This window comes from Macaca fascicularis, chromosome 4 (assembly GCF_037993035.2).
Source record: "Macaca fascicularis isolate 582-1 chromosome 4, T2T-MFA8v1.1".
Classification (NCBI taxonomy): Eukaryota; Metazoa; Chordata; class Mammalia; order Primates; family Cercopithecidae; genus Macaca; species Macaca fascicularis.
In genome coordinates this window covers 94,795,921-94,817,202 of record NC_088378.1, presented here as the reverse complement: position 1 = coordinate 94,817,202, position 21,282 = coordinate 94,795,921, and the positions used below count along the sequence as shown (strand labels likewise).

Below are 21,282 nucleotides of genomic sequence, written 5' to 3'. Positions count from 1 at the left end.
TTAGATTTGGCATTTGAGACCTTTATTGTTGACCTGTGAAATTCTGTTTTATGTCTGTCTCTCACTTTGTTCACCATAGTGTAGTATGGGTTATAGGACCAAGAAAACTGATTTTTCTTTCAAGATCCGCAGCATGCCAAACATGTACTGCATTTCACGAAAATTAACATATCCAATTTTTAGAAACTTGTAGGATAGGACAACCCTTTCTACAAGAGAGAAAAACAGACTCAGAAGAGTAAGTTACTTGGCCGAGCACAGTGGCTCACGCCTGTAATTCCAGCCCTTTGGGAGGCCGAGGTGGGTGGATCACTTGAGGTCAGTAGTTCGAGACCAGCCTGGGCAATATGGTGAAACCCCATCTCTACTAAAAATACAAAAGTTAGCAGGGCATTGTGGCTTTTGCCTGAAACCCCAGAGCATTGCTTGAACCCAGGAGGCAGAGGTTGCAGTGGGCACCACTGGACTCCAGCCTGGGCAACAGAGCGAGACTCAGTCTCAAAAGAAAAAAAAAAAAAAAAGAAGAAGAGTAAGTAACTTGCCCAGAGTCACATGGATGCTTACTGACAGACTGCATGAGAGCCTTGTTTATTACTTGACTCCAATTTCCAGTCCTTCTACTTTCTCATATATATGCTTTCTTTGTTATAAGATTCAGATTAGCAAGATATTCTTTTTAACCTGTGCCTATGTTTTAAAAATTTTTTTATAAGGTTGACATAGGTATAAGCCTTCAGGAAGTTGCAAAAACAGTACAGATGCTCCCCAACTTATGATGGGGTTACCTTCCAGGAGACTCATTATAAATTGAAAGTATTGTAGGTCAAAAATACATTTAATACATCTAACCTGTAACTTAGCCTTGTATACTTTAAATGTGCTCCTTAGCCTACAGTTGGGCAAATCATTTAACACAAAGCCTATTTTATAATGGAGTGTTGAATATTTCATGTAATTTATTGAATACTGGAAGTGAAAAACAGAATGGTTGTATGAGTGAAGTATGGTTTCTACTGAATACATTTTGCTTTTGTACCACTGTAAAATCAAAAAATTTTTAAGTCGAAGATTTCTTAAGTTGGGGACTTTATTAGTTCATTCTCACAATGCTATAACAACATACCTGAGACTGGGTGATTTATTAAGGAAAGAGGTTTAATTGACTCACAATGCCACAGGGCTGGGAAGGTCTCAGGAAACTTGCAGTCCTTTGCATTTCACCATGAAAGAGTTCGTCCAACTTTTTAGGTTTATATTAAAAAATAAATAGTGTTTTCTCTGCACCTCATATTTGAAGAATTCTCATACTTCTCTTTCAGGATGTCTTTCCCCACCCGTTTTGTTTATGGTGGTAAGATTATACCAATATGGCCAGCTTTTATGTACTTTGTGATCTCACTACTATGAAGTTAGCCTTTCAGCATTTATTCAAGATAATGCCTCTAAAAAAAGCCTTTAATGATTTCATAAGGTCCTTGATGATTCTTACTGTCTTCCTTTCTCTTTTTTCCCTCCCCTCTTCTCCCCTCCCCTCCCTTCTCCCCTCCCTTCTCCCCTCCCTTCTCCCCTCCCTTCTCCCCTCCCTTCCTTCCTCTCCCCTCTCCCTCCCTCCCTCCCTTCATTTCATTTCATTTTTGCTCTATGACCATCTGTATGTTCTTTTCTTTTTATCTGCCTTTTAGTGTTAAAATGGTCACCTGATGACCATCTGAGTTGAACTTTGTCAAGAACTAAGGGCTGAAGTTCTTTTTGTTCAATCTATGCTTCTGTTACCAGTATTGAGGGACTAAGGACTTTCAAGCCCTTCTCTTTCTCCCAGCCTGAGAGATATTAAGATAAGGGAAAACTAGATTTTTCAGGTAAAACTTGATTTGTTGAATGCCTGATGCGTGCCAGACATTGTATGCTAGGATATATTCTATTAAAAGGATTCAGGAAGGGCATTTACTCTTTTAGCTACTGGAGTTTGATTATTATCATGCTGATCAGTATACACTGGCAGTGTGACTGATTGAGTGGAAAAGGGAGAGCCACACTGTCTTGTCACTCACCTAGTCGATAACAGATTCAGGACAAGGACTCTCGTCTCCTTTCTAATACAATATTAGCCCTAAACCCAAAGAAGTTGAGATGTTTTGTCATTCTTTAGTTTTTCCCAAAGGGAACATTTTTCACAACATAAAAAGATAGCTGATTGGAATTAACTTATACTTTATAAGAGATCAGTGCCTATCTAGAGGCGACATAGTAGAATTTTCAAACAATCAGAAATCTCATAAATCAGAATTTAAGGGAAAACAAATATACCCTCCTGAACTTTGTATAATTGCATATACAGAAAACTTTCTAATTTTATTTTGCCTTCATTTTTAGACTAACTTGCAATTACCCCAAGTTGCTAGGTAGCAAAATTATTATGGTGCTAGCTCAGAATTTGCTGTATTTTAATCAGCCTTGGTAACTGAAAACACAGAGAGAATGTCAATGAGGGAGAAAGGTTTCCTTTACTGCCCCTAGATAAAGCAGATGAAAATCTGTTTCTCTCCACAGTAGATTCCTACTCCTTGCCCAAGGAACAATAGACAACATTTATAAAAATTACAATCTTTGTGCACGTTGCTAGGTTACTCAATTTTAAGCCTTTTTCTTTACAATACATAATCATTTAAAAAATACTGAAAGAGATAAGAAATAGGGAGTGAAAACCAGTAGTGTGAGTAAATGAGAAATTGGTATCTTTAAGGCACTAGATATGGTAATAAATATATTAGATTACTAGAAGAGAAAATATATTTGAATAGTAGCCAAGAAAGGATTCCAATTAGTTACAAACTACAGTGACTAACTACTTTCAATTCTAAAATCCCCTATTTAAATTTTTCTAAGTTTCTCAGAAATGGGCATTTTAGTATTGCTCCTTAAAAACTTTTTTACTGAATAAAATAATTTTCATGAAATTACAAAAACATGGGATCTGCTCATACTGATAGTGTGTTTGATTTACCTCTCACTGTGTTGTGTCTCACTTAGATTACCAGCAAAAATATTACTCATATCTAATGATATTTCCAGGTATCCTATAAATGAACCCTGAGAGGTTACCTGGAGAGTCTTGTGATGCTCCCTAGCTACACTTGTAAAAGTGTATATTCTATAAAATATAGCCATATAAAGTATCAAGACCATCTGTTACTGTCTTCCTGCCAGGGCTGGTCAACTGGCCATCGGACCCTCTGATTGCATCTGGTTGTACCCTTCTTCCTACTGCTCCATTGTCCCTCTTTGGGTGTCCCCCCCTCCTCCCTGTGCTGGTGCTGCCGTTTCATAGGCCTTCTCTCAATAACTGGATCTCACCAGACTCCTTTCTGCATTCCTAGCTTTGTACTTGCTGTGTGACCTGGCAGGAGTGCTTCTCCTGGGTTCTTTGCAGATCTGGTTTCTCCTTCTCAAATGACACCACCTTAGAAAGCCCTTTCCTGAGCATACTATGCAACTCAGAGTTCCCTGTTAAGTCTATCACAGACCCCTTACTTACTTCCTTTTTAGCACTCCTCAAACACCTTCCCCCCACTACTCTATGAGGGTAGGGACATAGTGGACACTCAAATGTTAATAAGTGATTGAAACATGAATGCATTTTTAAAAAGATCCAGTACCAACATCCTAAAGGCTCCTGGAGAAGGGCATTTGAGCTACATTTGAAAAGTGGAATGTGTGAAGATAGCAGGGTGTAGGAAAACAAGGGTTTGAGAAGAGAGGCTTGTGTCAAGGTGATCTTATATATATATAAAAAAAGATTTGGAATGAAGGTAGGCATGTGCATGTCTTTACTGGACTTTGTGGGGGAAATAGGGGTAAAAAATAAACTTTGGGGAACCAGTAAAACCTTTTATCTAGGAAAAGGACATGATCAAAATGGCACCAGTGTGGCATCTAGTGGATGAGTTGAAGTTTCAGGGATTGCTAAGAAGTAAAAGTATCCACACTCTACTTCCTGTCTTGCTGATATATATATATATATTATATATATATATATATTATATATAAATATATTATAAATATATATATGTATTTATAATATAAATATATATAAATATAAATATATATATATATTTATATTTGTCCTCATCAGTGACAAAGCTCAGTAACACTCCAGGATGAAACAGAATAGAAATACAAACTGGAATTGTTTGTTTAATCTATATTTATGCATTCACAAATATTTACTGATGCCTGCTCCATGTCAGGCATTGTGCCTCTGATCCATTTGGGCTTGTAAATCTGTGTATGTCATACTTGGTGATGTTTTTGCATACCTAAAATGAGACACCACTTAAGAGATTTAGCTGTTGATACTTGAGCCAGTGAAGACAAAGCTGGCAAATACCTCCCTAAATAGGAAGGATATGTATTTAATTTGGAAAATGTCAGTTTATTTGTTACCCTACACAGTAAGAATTAGGTATCTAGAACAACTACTGGTTATGAAATACAATTGTTGAAATGTGTGCTTCTTTTAAGAAACTCCAAGAGCTACATGGAAGTATATGTTGTTTTCTTGTTGCTGGCTTTCCTTCTGATATGCCATTTGCTCCTGAAATACCCAATTTTTTTTTTCTGCCCAGACCTACACACACACGCACTTTAGCTGTACCATCCTTAGATTACTATGTCACAAATTTTACCTTGTTTTGAAACTGAAGTACAATGGCTGATTTTATTATTTTTGTATTTATTTGCAAAGCTGAATTCTAGTAATTATTGGCTAAGACAATTGTTTTGCACAAAAAGAGGTATATTTCTATCTTGAAACTAGGTTATATTGTTACTGCCACAGAAAAGGCAATGGCTTTTTCAGAATATTAGCATTTGTAGCTCTTGCTTATTGATAGAGAAAAGTTAGTTGCCATAGTGATCTAACAGCCTCTGGAGGGAATGCAGTCATGGCCTTAAGTATCCGGCAACCCACCCAGTTGAGAGCCCCTCTGAAAAGGATTTCCTTCCACGGAAATTGGGTTTCTGAAATAAAGAGAGTTTAATTTCTGTAGCTTAGATTTGCTTATAGGTTTGTTTTTCACTTTTACCTACTGTAATAAAAGGAAAAACATTTATGATAAAGACAGCATATATTTCTTCAGGGATGACATTAAATAATAGATTTTTGTGTTAACCATTCCATAAGTGTGTTCTCAAACACACAAAATGACCTTTATAATTTTATTCATGTGAGCTATGGAGCTTAAAAGCAAAGCACTTCGACCAGATGTTGATCCAATAAATTTATCAATATTTGGTGTTTTTAGAGTTTCAGTATATATTCTTAGATGGAGGGAACTCTCATGGCCCATCAAAATCTGCTCAAGCTGTGCTGGGTGAAACAGCACTCATCTATAATACTCATGTAACATGAGCCAATCTGCAGTCGGTTGTTCTGAATTCTGCATCGCTCACAGCGCAGGTTGATGTGTGAACACTGTATTTACAGGACCAAACTGCACATTTGCTCTGCAGCTGTGTTTAACGGTTATCAGTTTGGCACACAGCATGACTGCTTTGGAGGGAGAGTAGACACTTCTCATCCCTTTTGGCAGTTATGAAGTAACTGAAGTACCTACTGCTGAAGTGATTCACTTGAGCTTAATTAGATTTGCTACATAATTAGCATTTGAAGAAACCTAAAGAAAATCCTTGTGGGTTGGTGATTTGTTATGTCAATTGTAAGCATGCTCATTTGGGGGGGCTAGGAATTAAAAATGATGAAATTTAATGCACCATAAACCCAGATGTATTATATGCATATATACTTTTTTAAAGAGTTTTTAAAAGTGATGCTCGCAGGGATGACTAAAATGCTTGTCATAGACAACTGGGACCTGTGCATGGGGACTGATCCATCTGCATGTGCCCATGTCTGCTTGATGGCGCTTATGTGTGTACAACTAGCTTTACACCTCTCATGAGAGCCCACAGCTCTTTAATAAACACCCCAGTGCCAGCTGTGAGAGCTGCGCCAATAACCACTACTTGAAGCTGGAGAGTGCAGTCTGAGACAGTGAGATCCTATACTGCACTTGTATTTACGTGTTAAGGTTAATTTAATTGCAATGACTTGTTCTGGTATGTGTTACTTTAATTGCAAAAAAAAGGAATTTAATTTTAGACTCAAGAGACATTTCTTTAAATACTCCTGAAGTTTTGTTCTTTAGTATTAGAGTTCTACAAAGTGAATTAACTGTGGAGGATAGCTGTAAAATACTTACTGAGAGGAGAGGTTAAATTTTACATTCCAGTTTAAGTTAAGGCTAGGGTAAAACTTGTAAACTATGTTTATTTAAAATATTTTCTAATCTGTCAAAAAGTTGTCACATTTTAATCAAATTACTTAGTTACCTAAATTTGTCTAGCCATAAATAAGGAAATAAATGAGAGGGAACAAGTTTAATTTCTTGATGAAGCACTCTGATGATTTTTTTTTTTACCCTTACAGTAAAAAAGAAACCTTTCAAACTTACATCCTACCATAGGTTCACCATCAAATCTCAAGTCAGAATCAGGTTCAAATCAGAATTCAAAACCAGTTTTAGAGCTCAAGTGGCAGCTCATGCACTGCACGCAGGCAAACGGCTAGGAATTAATCAGAAAGTTCCACCCGTGTCCATCTTTCCTGTTATTTGCTCATCTTCCCAGCAAGTACTAAAAAGAAAAAATAAAAAAAGTACAATTTGTATGGAACCTACTGTAACTCTGATTAAAGAGACCCTGTATTCCCCAATGACTGACCCCCTAGTTCCCCCAAAAAGGAATTAAACTGCTAAGCTTTTTATACATATTCTTAAAATCCGTATTGGACTTGACATAAACATGCAGATAATTCCGCTAGTTTCTTTTTCATAGGTACAATAATAGCACTAAGTGCAGAATTCCCCTTGTATCCAAGCAAGACTCTTATGAAAACTTGAAAGTCTTCTGCAGTGCACCTAAAATTAACCAGGAGACTTGGTGCCTATACCAACAAATGTTGTACACCTATGTGATAGTGGTCACCTCACTTAACCTCTCCCAGCTTCAGTTTCTTACTTGTCTTTACTACTACATAAAGTTGTTGAAAGGATTAAAGGAGACTATATAAATAGCTATTTTTATTTATAATTAAATAATATCTGTGTGGTTAGTATTTAGTCTGGGTAACCATCTGTTTTTGTTTTTTTTTCTGTTTTCTGTACACATGTACATATTCCTTTTTTAAAATAGACATATGGGCAAATACATTTTTTTCTATATGCTTCCATGTTGTTTCTCTGGATTTCTGCCAGGATGGGATGTGTCAATGATGCACAGAATTGTTAGTGTGTCCCTGGGTGCTTATATAAGTCATTATCTTTGGTGAATGACAAATACACAAACTACTGTTACCTCTGGTAGCCTCTCATTCCTAATTGAGGGACATGATTGAATTCATGTAGTTCAGCCCCAAGTAAGTAGATAAAAATTATTAAGTAAATGCCCTGGTTCATCTAAACAAAATATGTCACTGATAGCTTTTTATATGAACTATATACATTTAGTTTCCCTAAATTTATTAATAAATAGTATCTCTGAGCATCTTTAATTTTATATTTTATACTTAACTATGAAAGTATCCAGAACCAGATTCCAGTCACTAACTACCTCTTCATTAATGGATCAATGGTTTTAACAGATTTATTAGAAATTTGTCTATACTGAGCAGGTAATATGTACTTTGTGAAAATAGGTATGAAACTGGGTTCATCTTATCAGCATACCATTTACCCAATTATGGGAGTAAAAAACAAGGCACATGTATTTTTCCCCTAATTCTGAAATGTCTCCCAATTCTGGAAATTTGAACGTGAAAATGTGTGCATGCAAAAGCTTTTCAATCTGAAAAGCTTCTTTGTATAAAATACTAACCAAATTTAAAGCTGAACCATAGGGTAGATATAGTAGAAAAGTATATTTTGGATTCTGCATTTTATTTTCATTGGATATAAACAATAATTACAATTGCTAGATGTGTTTTAGTGAATAGTTTGAACTCATCATGCTAGCAAAAATCATCTGCATATAAATAATAGAGCAATTTCAAGCAATTTTTTCTTAGGTCAGATATTCCTGCCAGAAACTTGTTTGCTTTGTTAATTTGTTCAATTATTAAACTTTGAGAGTACAAAGATAAATTTACTAATGGGGTTCAATTAACAAATTTCTGATTACATTTCCCTAATAACTGATGATAGTATAGAACATTTATTTCTGCTGTGCTTTATTAGTAAAATTGCAGTGATCTGGTGACTGGAATAAACTGCTGAAAAATGACTTGGTCTGATTTATTCATTGAGCAAAACCAAGCTTTAAAGTCTGTGTTGCTATGGCACCCAAGATTAACTGTAAAAAAAAGAAATAAGTTTAATTTTAGTAAAAACATTGGTACATCTCTTTTGGCATTGTGTAGATAAAAATAGATTCTCCCTTCCCCTTTTTCTTGTCTTTTTTGTGTTTAGCAAGTCCTTTGCATTCTTTTAAACATACACTAAAAGAAATTTAGCATATTTAAAGAGAAGGGAAAAAGCAGTAAAATAAAAGTGTTTTATCAAAAGATTACAATTTGTAAAATAGCAAATATTTCAGTCATATGTCTCCCTCTCTCTCTCTCTCTCTCTCTATATATATATATATATATGTGTGTGTGTACTTTTTATTTTGTCTAATTTAATCCTTTCAAAAAGTATCTGGCTTCTCATACTTTTTAGAAAGATGGTGCCCGAGAGAGAGAAATCACTCTATTCTAGTAGTTTCGTTTTCTAATTAGTCTTCAAACTTAAAAACAGGTTGCAAAATTGGAACAGTGACAAGTTTTAGGAGAAATCTTAATGTAGCTCCAATCTTTCAAATTCTAAAAGAATATATTTTCTCTTTCCTGAGACAAAGGAATTGTCTGGTTGCTTTAACCAGGATTGATTTCTGTCTTCAGAATACCATTTGGTGGTGTTAGACTGCTAGATGAAGAATTTTGTTGGTGGGGGGGGTGAACAAGAAGAAAAATTGAATGCTTTGTATGATCATCAAAAGCCACTTTTCAGGAGTATTTTACATTTATTGGTGCCAAGCAAATCAGAAATCCTACCTTACAGAGAGCGATTGTTCATGAGATGACCCAGTACTGCAAGTCGCTTATGTTTATCATTATGCTTCCACATTCTAAGGAAATTCCACTTTCAAACGTTGCCGTCAGTGCTTTCTTCTATAGGAAGAATTTGAACTATAAAATTTGAGAAGCTTCAACGTCTGTGGAAATTTGAGAGCATTGCCTTTTTTCCTCTTTATTGAATGTAAAGTGTTTTAACAAAAGCATGGTAGCCCAGTACATTTTAAATGTCAAAACTTGCACATAGTGTATCTCATAAAGAATTTAAATTTTAGTCTTTGAACTTTTAAAGCCTCAAACATCTTTAGAGGCCGACTGCAGCAAATAAACAGAATATGTTGCAGAGAGATTTAGTGAAGAACAATTTTTTTTGCCATTGTTTCTCGCAGTGCTCTGCAGATGAAAATGGTGAGGAAACTGAGTGATAGTTCAAGACTGTATGCAGGGGAGAAATTGAAAGCAGAACCAAGCTTTTACAGATTTTACCTGGAAAAACAAAGTGGTTTAGATGAGGTGCTAGTTCTTACCTTTATGATTGCTAATTTAGATTTTATAAAAATTGAAATGAGTTAATATTTTAAAATATTTAAGTATGTTCTCTGGACCACAATAAACACAGTGTACTTTTTTAAAAAGTGATTTTATATAAGATTATAAATTACAGAAATGAATTGTCACTTCCTTGTTGTTGCTTACTTCTGATTTTAAAATAGCAAAATTTATAAAGCTATGGTTTTGAGAAAATAGTAGTAATTCATATTCTTATAATTGTTTTAATAATCTAAATACATAAATTATTGGTTTAATGTTAAATTTTGATTTTAAAATTTACTTCAGTTTCTACAGGTAATATATTGAAATTCTGACAATTTTATATTAATGTATGATTTTATTCTGAACAGCTATTGAATTTGAATCACTAATAATTTCTATGCATGTGTTAATACCATTCTCCAACTTTGTTTTAGGTAGCTAGATTGTATCCAGGGAAGCCCATTTAGATCAGAAATAACATTTCTTTCTCACTTCAAAAAATAAGCATCCACTTTAAAAATGGAATCTGAATCTAAATGAAAATCCTAATTTAGGATTCCATTCCATTCTTTAACTAGTGGAAAGAAATCTTAGCGCAAAAAAAAGAAAAAAAACAACAAACAAACAAAAAAACAAATTGCCAGTAATTTGCATTAAAGAGGAAGAGATGGATTTTTTTTTTTTAAGTCAGCAGACATTGAAGATGGTTCAGTGAAGTTAAGTAATAGAGATCTCAGATTTTAATTTAGTCAAGATTATGATTTTACATAGAAGCATTGTTGAAATAGGCTTGATAATAATGTTTTAAGTGTTATACAAATCTGGGTGAAATTATATTATTCATCTACTGTCTTACTCAGTTATATTGGTTCAGCTGTGTTTTAAGAGTGAGAGACCTTTTATCAATGAGCGTTTGTTCTGTGCATCTCATGTGCATGGTCTTAATAAAATAAGCATACCTCTAACATTTGGGGGAGCATCCTATTAGTTCGGGGGTAGGTTAGAGACTCTGCTTTCCAAATAATTTCATAGATCCATGCTCTTGAAAAATTGGTACATACTAATATATTTTTAAGCTTTATTTTTCACATATGCTATGTATTGTTTAAAGCATTAGCTTAAATGAAAAATAATATTTTACATTCGTAAAGTTGTGTTTATTTAATTCAGTAATGAAATTAATTTGGAGTTGTTGGCATATTGCCTTCACAGGTTTCTGTGACTCATTTGCTGAGAAAGTGTGATTCAAGAGACCAGAATCATTTTTTTCTCATTTGCTAAAACTCATGTTTTGACTATGGGCAAATGTTCATGGCAGATTTAAAACAAATTTAAAGTAAATATTCTGTGATAATATTTGGAAGCTGAGTGATGTCTGGCCTTACATAACTAGGACAAATATAAATCTCTGAGTTCACGGACTTTAGAAGTATCAACTATACATCATGTTAGAATACTGGTTTTGTTTTTCTCATATTCTTGGAGTTTAACTCTTATACTACTAATTATGACCTCTAGAAGGTAATTGCATTTAGAAGCAAAATATCTGCTGTTTTATTAATTTAATAATTAAGGACTAAATGGTGTTCCAATTTAGGTTTAAAAGTAAGCGCATTCACACATCATTTAATGCTATTTCTTAATGTTTTTTTCCTACAGAAGAAATTATAGCTGCATGATCGCTATATGTCCTGTTCAATACTCATTATATTTATAATTTATATTATCTGTATATTTATTCATTATATTTATAATTTAGTCCTGTCCAAATAAAGTATATTTTCATAGTTAAGTGTGTTGTGGTAGTATAATGATTACATGAAATAACCTGGACCTTGTTGTTTGCAAAGTAAATTAAATGTTAATTTTCTGGGTTACTACTTGGAAATTAAGTTGTGGAATGATGTTTCTCATTGGTCCAAGGAGGAACATAAAATTCTGATTTATCAGATAATCCTACAGGAAACGTATGCCTGTTTTGACTTATGATATGTTTCTTATTACAATGTCTTGCTTTTCTGGCTTTCCGTTAAATGTTTAGAAAAATTAGTTAATAGTTTTGCAGGAAAAGAAAGGAAATGTATCAGTGTATACCAGCCATATAAGAAGTGGGAACATATATAAAAGACCTCTAATTTTCCGATCTCACTTTGAACTTTTCTTCACAGTTTTCCAGCTCAAGATGGTATGTAGTCTTGCACAATGGGCTGTAGCCAACTTTCCGTCAGAAGAACTGAGTAAAAATTATTCCAAAATTGTTCTTAGAAAGAAATCTGAGCCTGGAATTGTCTTGCATTAAAAAACAAAAAGGAAATGATTGCTTTAAAAACACACCAAATGATATTGGATGGTGTTTATTCTTGACTCTGTTTTTTAAAGTGTGTATACGTTCATTACATCCAGTTGTCTATGGGCCTCTTTTACTCGTAACTTTTCGGAAGTTGACTGACAGGCCACTTTTTCTATAGTGGGAAAATAGGCGCTTTGTGTGCGCGGAGGGATTTCCAACCCCCCAGAACCAGCAATTAGTGTTTGGGCATCCTGCTCCCCACCAGGGGGCAGCACCGGACACTGCCTTTCCTAGAGGCCTGAGTGCATTAAGGCTTTCTAGCAGTGCCCTCCACCCCTCTTCTTCATACAGCCCTTACATATTTTTGGTATTTTCTTACACATTTTAGGCTTAGTAAGTGTTTAATAAATGATAGCTGTTTAGGCATTGTGCTATACGGATTCTGCTTTTCAGGTTTGACCGTTCTGTGTACCTGAATTTTGTCTTTTGTGGTAATTTGGTCTATCATTTAAAATACCTTGTGTTTATTATAAATATGGGATACCTTTAACTTGTAAAGTCTAGCAATTATTGAGCACAACGACATGTCAGGCATGAAACCAGGTACTTTTTATATGCTGCTGCAGAATCTGAGTAGACATAAAGGCAAGATAACAATAGAGTCATAAAACAATAGGAAAATGCAATAATGGGGAATTGTAATACTTCTATTTTGATGTTGAATAAACAGTACAAACCTCGGGGAGGTTAAATCACAATAGAACAAAGATCCCTTCAGATAGAATTCCAGATTCCATGCTGTATCAATTATATTATGAAACCTTGCCATAAAAAAAAAAAGTTGAGGGTGAATTAAGCCATGATGTGTAATGCCTGAGACAGAAATTTCAGTGATATAACTCCAGTGACACTGTGACAAGGAGAATTAGGGATGGACATACTTAAAACTTGAATGGAGAAACAGGGTTAGATATTGAGAGATCCCAAGGAAACCTGTGAAAACTCTAATATATGTGAATTTATGTACATGTAATATGTAACATATTACATTCATCAAAACATGGGAATAAATGACATACTCTTAATTTTTAAAAGCCCCATAAATATATTTTACTTAAAACCATAATGGATCTTATTCTTTTAATTTGTACTTGTCCTTTCTACCTGCTAGAAAATTTAAAGGTTCTCTGTCTTTCCTAACTTTAACAAGATACTTTGTTTTCTAAAAATAAAACAAAACAAAAAGATAAATTTGTTTTGTTTTATTTTGTTACAGAAAATAGTCAAATGAAGACAATTTATTTTGCCTGTGTCTATGATTGTAATGATTTGGAATTGTTATTTCACATTGTTTGCTTTCTTTTCTGGCTATAATGTGCATAGCAATCCAGATGGCTAATATATAAACAGTTGGAGTTATGCCTATTACAATCATTTAGTGTGGCTTAGGAGGTTCCCAGTACCCAGGACCATCTGTTCATTACTCTGTGTATTACCTTCATGATCAAGTTTGTGTTTTCAGCTCCTTCACATACCTTAGCCTCTACCTTTCTTTATATGTGAAAGAGGCTTCTAAGACTGAACTTAACTCATATGCCCCTCAAGGCTGTGTTGTCAGACCTTGATAATCCCAGCCTGCTTTCACACTACCATTCTTTTGTATTCCTAATTCATTTTTTTCCCCTTATCATTGCTATTCTCAATAGTAGTGTCTTAAAATTTGCAGAAGAGTGACTAAGAAAATGGGCTTTGTAGTCAGGTTTGAATCTTACTTGGCCGTGTGTGTAGCGATTTGATCTTGGGCAACCTCCTTTATCTTTATTTCCTCACCTGTGAAAAGGAGTATAATACTGACTTCATAGATTTGTTAAAATGGTTAAATGAGATAAAATGTAACTCATTTAGCCCATGCCTAGTTTCTTATTATTAACATAATTTAGAATGAAAATTCTCCTATTGCAAAAAGGCATATTCAGAAGTAAATTCAAATATTATATTCTAAAATTTCACATGCATCTTTTGGAAGAAATATCTACTTTAAGCACCTGGCAATGTGAAAGCACATATGACAACAGAATATACGAAACTAAATCGTTGTTTCGGGGTTCATTTTCAGTCCTTTTTACTGGATCCTGGGTGCAACTTTAGACCCCAAATAGTTAGAGAAAAGTTTCTCTAGGTGCCTGTCTGTTGCTTCTGGTTACATGTTACACTATAATCTGCTTTGGAGCCTCACAGCTACATCTGTCATTGTTCCACGTGGCCTGAGCCAGCTTACATACACAGCTCTGTAGGGAGAAAGACCATAAACGAACACTCCCCATTTCTAGCCCATATTCTGCATAATACATGTAAGTCTCCCAGCAGCCCTGTAGGCTATGCCATTACTTAATTCCCAATTTATGTGGCTTACTTTTTCTGAATGAAAAGTCATCAAATATGGTTTTTAAGATATGGAACAGAAGAATATGATTAATCTGAGTTGTCATGAAAATTCAGGGCACGTGGTTGCTATGGTTATGGCTTCATGTATTTATAATGGAGAGAAACTTTGTCTCCGTTAATTTACAAACTTGCCAATGGGATTCAGTATTTGTTTTTCTGTGTGTGTGTGTGTGTGTGTGTGTGTGTGTACATACATATGTACATGTATACAGCTTCTGCCTGAAAACACTGAGGCGGAACAAGGATGTTCTGTTTTGGTGGTAGTGCAAAGAAACATACTACACATAAATTATTTATATGTGAACCAATGTAGTGAGAAGTAACTATACAGCTGCTTAATTGACCTAAGAGTCTTACTTCCAACTGCTTAAAAATAAGTATAAACTGAAGTTCGTGGAAAATATAACTTAAGGCTCTTTAATGTACTTTTGTTAGTAAAGAGAATTTCAAGCTGTTTCAGTCAGTCAGCGTATATTCTTTAAAAAACTGAACACCCTATTCATAGTCTTATCTTATATATCCTTGAATTATCTTCCATGATTTTTACATTTTACATACTTATAATAGTGTTTAAGAACAACTTAATGCTACATAATTTACAGTCATCGTTTCCAAATTAAGGAAGCTGTATGTGTAAAATCACAAATTTATGTAACATCAAACAGGAACTTTTATTCATATAAGAAAACCATTATTCACTTTATTGTTTTCCTTTATTTCAGCATCATTTATTACAAAATTAATACTGTTTTCGAAAAACCAAAACAATATATTATAAAGCACAACGTGGAGTTGTCTCTCACCTCCTTGTCATTCGCAGCCTCAAAGGGTAACCACTGTTTACAGTTCAAGTGTGTCTTCACAGCAGATGTTTTCCTATGCTCGTGCAAACATATAGATGTATTCCTGGAAAGAGTGAGGCTTGCATTCTTGAGGAGTTAGGAGCATTGCTATTTGAAAAAATAAAAACCCAGTTTGATGATGTTAGTCATTATGCTGAAAGGAGTGATTTTAACAAATACCAACAGATCTTCTTGTGGTAGGCCAACTTTCCAAGTTACTAGTTCAAGAGAATAGCCGTTTTATAACAGGTATAAAATCAAAGGCGTTTGTTTAGTAAAATATTTTGCCCTTAATTTTCCATGGATAGCTTGTTTATGAAGAGCTCAGTATTCAGGGTAGATAGAAAAACAGCCCTGTGTCAGCTAAAGTAATAAAACCGACTTAATCCCAAACTGACAATTTAAAGCCCTTTAAAATGACTTGTTGCAAACAAGAAACAATCCACCCAGTCTGTCATCTCTTTTCAGCTTATTAGTAGTGGAATCTCTTAGGTGGCTCTTTAAATCGTGTGTATTAAAAGTCCTAAAGTTGTTCGTGGAGATTTCCAGTTGCTAGGGAATACCAACACTTATTTGGTGTTTGATATTGTAAATCGTGATAGTTATTGGGGCCAAAGGGAGGTCTGTAAATGTCCAATAGGTTCTTTTTGGAGCTAATTTGTGCTGTTTGCATTTTCTTTCTGCCCCAATACACTTGTCACTGGAAGAAATCACACAGAGGGTAGGGATAAAGCATGAAGTATCATGATTCCTTCATGTAAAAATTTTGTTCGAATTAAAATGTAAACATAGTATAATATGTTAAAAAAAAATTGGGCCTCCTTAAATCCTTTATAAAGGAAGACAATGTGTAAACATGTGAGTAAATACCAAGGTGTCATTTTAGGTAATAGCTGTGAATGTTAAAAGTAATATTATTTTCCTCAGAATAGTTTAATCACATGTCTCTCAAATTTTTTAACTCTCTAAACATTTTATTTTCAGTCCAGGCTTGGGGGCTCACACCTGTAATCCCAGCACTTTGGGATGGTGAGGCTGGGCATCACTTGAGCCCAGGATTTGAAGACCCCGTTTCTAGAAAGAAAGAAAGAGTGAGAGAGGGGGAGGGAGGGAGGGGAGAGAAAGAGAGAGAAAGAGAGAAAGAAAGGACAAGAAAGAGAGAGAGAGCAAGAGAAGGAAGGAAGGAAGGAAGGAAGGGAGGGAGGGAGGGAGGGCGGGCGGGCAGGCTAGGCATGTTGGTGTGCACAAGTGGTCACAGCTACTTGGTAGTCTGAGGTGGGAGGATTGCTTGAGTCTGGAAGGTCGAGGTTGCAGTGACCCGTGTTTGTACCACTGCACTTCACCCTGGGCGAGAGAGTGAGACCCTATTTCAAAATAAATTCAAATTTGAATATTTTACTTGAGTAACATTTTTTTCTCCTGAAAATAATTTTCTACAGTGTTCTACTGGGGTTGAGGTTTTACATGTTTAAACCAGATCTCTAGCCTCATGGGGCTCATAGTCTCTCGTGGAAGACAGATAATTGGGCAACTGCGATGGATTATGCCGAGTTCAGTGCTTTGGGAGCTCAGAGCAGAAGCCCCTCCCTCGTCTGCCTTGTAGGGTTGGGGAGGTGCTGTTAAGGAAGGCTTCCCAGCAGGAGTGATTCCTGAGGTAATAACCTGAGATTTGTACACACATCAGTCAGGCAAAGAGCTGTGGCCTTGGGGTGTGAGTGGCCAGAGACCCAGCAGCATCTACAGAAACCAGACTATGAGAGAGATGAGAACACAGTCAAGTAACTGATAGAAGTTCAGTCTGGCTGGGACATGGAGGAATTATTAACATTTATTATGAAAGTAATACATGTTCATTGTATAAAATATCAGAAAAACAGGAAATGAGAAAGTATATATTATTGCCAGTTTCATGTTGCAGAGTTAACTACTGTAAACATTTGTTGAATTTTTATAATTCTTTCCATTCATATTCATAGAACAGCATGTTTGATATTATCCCAGTTTGGCTTAGACAATAGATATATATACAGGTATAATGCATGTGCATACATGAAAACAGATAGTAAAACTGGGATCATGCTAACATGCTGTTACCTGCTTTTTTCATATTACAGCATACTTAAATATTTTTAATGTCCTTAGATGCAATTGTATTTTGAGTGAGTGAAATATTTTAAGTTGCACCATTTCATTTCTGTGAATAAAAAAAATTCTTGAAGTAACCATCCTGATTTTGTCTGCAGGAGGAATGTTTCTTGAACCTAGAGGCTCCTATATCAAGAGTATGTGGTTATGACACACCATTTCCTCACATTTTTGAACCATTCTACATCCCAGACAAATGGAAGTGTTATGATGCCCTTCGAAAAATGATCAACTACTGACCATATAGGTAAGTATACATTTTGAGAAAGCTATTATGTGCCCCTGACATTAACGTACTATTAACCAAGACACAGCAATCATCAGTGTTTTGTGTTTTGGTATAAGGCAACTTTCAGAAGAAACTATGTGCTTTAGAAAAAAATTCAAATTTATAGTAGTGTATTTACATTTTTGTTGTTGTTGTTCTGAGATGGAGTCTCACTCTGTCGCCCAGGCTAGACTGCAGTAGTGCGATCTCAGCTCACTGCAACCTCCCCCCTACCCCCGAGTTCAAGTGATTCTCCTGCTTCAGCCTCCTGAGTAGCTGGGATTACAGGCACCTGCCACCATGCCCAGCTAATTTTTGTGTTTTTATTGGAGGTGGGGTTTCACTATGTTGGCTCGGCTCATTTCAAACTCCTGACCTCAAGTGATCCACCCACTTCAGCCTCCCAAAGTGCTGGGATTACAGGCGTGAGCCACTGCACCTGGCTATATTTACATTTAATAGAAACATATCTAGCATATGTATATGTGATTTCTTTTTTTTCTTTTTTCTTTTTTTTTTTTTTTGAGACAGACTCACTCTGTCACCAGGCTGGAGTGCAGTGGCGCAATCTTGGCTCACTGCAACCTCCACCTCCTGGGTTCAAGCGATTATCCTGCCTCAGTCTCCTGAGTAGCTGGGACTACAGGTGTGCATCACCATGCCCAGCTAATTTTTTATATTTTTAGTAGAGACAGGGTTTCACCATGTTGGCCAGGATGGTCTTGATCTCTTGATCTTGTGATCTGCCTGCCTTGGCCTCCTGAAATGCTGGAATTACAGGCATGAGCCACCGTGTCTGGCCTGTATATGTGATTTTTTAAAAAAGATGCATGCATGTGTTAACATTGAATAGTCAATCACTAGATGAAGATGCTCTCTACCATGGTTTAGATTGCAAATGTACTTTATACCATTGTTTCAACTTCAACCTTCATTTTTGTATATATTTTTTCAACTACTTAAACTGTTCATGAATAGGCATACTTTCTCTATTTAAAAATGGCCCCTCAAGCACCATTAATTTACATTCTAGTTATTTACATGATAATTCATAACATTCTGAAATTTGCCTGTATATTATCTGAAAAATGAATTTCTTGAGCAAAAGATCTGTTTATTGCATATAAGGGAAAATTTTACTTGAAAACAAACCAACCAACCCCAAAACCCAGCACCACTACCATTTCCAGAACCTTTTTTAGCTAGTGAATATTTATTACATAGTGGATAATAAATGATATTTATTAATTATGATTTTCTAAGTCATGCTTATCAGCCCCTTCACTAGTGTTATTCTAACAAAATGAATACATTACAAATTATTAAGTTAATTTTTCAGAGTTTTCATATAGAAGTTAGTATCACTGACACACTGATTTTGAAATGTTTCAAATGAGTAGATACGATTAGATCCTTTACATTTTAATATCTAGTTTTTCCAAAAATGATAGTAATATCTTTTGAAGAACTGTGTTTTTTTCCAAAGGAAAATAAACTCTGTATAATAGCACATTGTCTACTTTTTAAAGATCAGAAATGCTAGAATTCTTGACTTTTGTGTATGGGTAGTAAATCTAGCTCACAGAAAATCAGAGTGAAATGCCTTTACATTTGTGCGGATAGAGAAGTTAACTCTCCCTCATATGTCACTGTGCTACCATAATCCCTACATTTTCTGTGGTTCTAGTCTAAGAATATTGTTATAGATGGAAGTTAGGACCATTGGCCCACAGATGCCTAGTATTCTCTCAGATATACAGGTGTAGATGCTGTATTTCTGATGTCTTCTCGATGTCTGTGAAAGCAACTGGCATCTACAATGAATCACACTTAGAACTGGTTAGAGGACTCCCTCACTTTTGTTGTCCATGTGGTTCCCTTCCGTGGACCAGCATAATAAAAAGCCAAGGTAATAATGGTGGCCACGTGCCTCGTTGCTATTTTTAAAGTAATATTCAGATGTGGTATTCCTTTTGAAACATAAGAAAAACATTTAAACCTATGCTGAAAATACGATAAAAGAAAAACAACTGCAATATGCTAAAAGTTAAATATGGTATTAAAGAAAATAGTCATGTATGCAATTGAGAGTGTCTATAATTTCTTTTACAGAAAAGCTGGAAGATTATAACTAGATATGGAAATATTTTTTCTGAATTTTTTTTATATTTCCTCAGACTTACCTCTTTTTGAAAAGAGAGTTTTTATTAAATGAACCATCATGATGTTGGCTGAAAAGTTCTACATTCTATTATTGTATTGTAACACATATGTATTGATGATTTGCATTAAGAGTTTCAGATTAACTTTGAAAAATATTCCACTTGGTAATCTTATAAATTCTGTTTAATTACATCTGTAAATATTGTGTGTGTGATAGTATTCAATAAAGTAAAATCAAATTGTCTTTGGGTTGTTTGTGTTCTTTTTTTTTTCCTTTAGCAAAAAGTTTTTGTTTGAGAGTAATAGCTTGTGAACTTGTTAATTAAATCTGAATTAAAGTACAGTATTCACTATAGAAATGGTGACTTTTCAACTTTATTGTATTTGGTTCAGTTTCTTTATGATCAGGATGGTTATATGTTGACAGAACTTCTAGAATGTTTTCCCTCATTCTTCCCTCTTGCCTGAACAAGGTGTCGTAATGAATGTACTCACCTCCCCAGTGTGTGGTGGGGCAGAATTTTTCCTACTGCCTCTCTTCCGTGAGATGGACAGCATAAGCCTGTCCATTACAAAACTGCCAAGTTTTAGCTGTAGCTGTAGTGTTTTGCCATGATGTTGCAAAGCAATTTTTGCCCATGTTCTTTATGTTATTACTTGGATAAAAAGGAAAAACAACATTAGCAGCAACAGATGACTCTGACACGAGGAAACCTCCTTGTAGGGAACATTGTCCAGTCCTCTTGTTTCTTACTCTGCCTCTTCTGCTCTTCACCACATTTTAGACAAGCCTTAGTCTGTCTAAATAACAAATCCTCCAGCAGAACCCCTCACCCCGACACACCTCCCCTCCCATAGTTCCAGAAGGTTTCCTCTCATGGGTTGCAGGAAAAAGGTGTCTACCCCCGTAAAGCAAAGAATGAGGGTTGTCATGTTTTCCTTTCTCTAGAAACACTGGAAAAAAGAAAAAACAAACATGCTTTTCTATGAACTACAATTGTATTTGTCCCTTTAAAACTGTAATTTAACAAGTTGTGTCCTATCTATTTTTACCAGCAATTTGAAGGAGGATACAGAAGGTAACTTTTGTAGATTACCGGAAACTTGGAGGCAAAGTAAAGGCACTTGATCACAGAGTCGGAATAGCTATGGTCTGAAATAATGAACCAAATCATTTGTAAAAATAAAACCCTGTCCTTGGATTAAAAATAGAAAAACTTGTACAGCATAGGAAGGGAAAAGATGTAGTTTGTCAGCAACAAGTTTGGAAAAGATTTAGGGAGTCCAGTTGGCTTACCATACAGAACATTCTGAGTTTAAGATGCCAAAACTCAGTATGGACTTTGGCTTTGGTCTTTGTTCTCCACTAATGGCTCAAAGCATCCTACAGGGAACTCTGCACTGACACAGTCAGTCCAGCAGAACAGGA

At 35.3% G+C, this 21,282-nt stretch overlaps 1 protein-coding gene across 3 annotated transcripts in view; it reads left to right on the top strand.

The window, feature by feature from the left end:
* The window catches only part of BCKDHB (branched chain keto acid dehydrogenase E1 subunit beta), a 244,674-nt gene extending 224,577 nt beyond the window's left edge, over positions 1-20,097 (top strand). For 2 of the 3 annotated variants that reach the window (XM_065543803.1, XM_005552488.4), the window contains exons 10-11: positions 17,521-17,669; positions 19,803-20,097. In XM_065543803.1, the coding sequence (XP_065399875.1) occupies positions 17,521-17,661 (141 nt within the window). In that variant the 3' untranslated portion in view covers positions 17,662-17,669; positions 19,803-20,097. The remainder of the gene's footprint in view (positions 1-17,520; positions 17,670-19,802) is intronic. The other variant, XM_065543802.1, reaches the window with a different exon arrangement.
* The last annotated feature ends 1,185 nt before the right edge of the window (positions 20,098-21,282 follow it).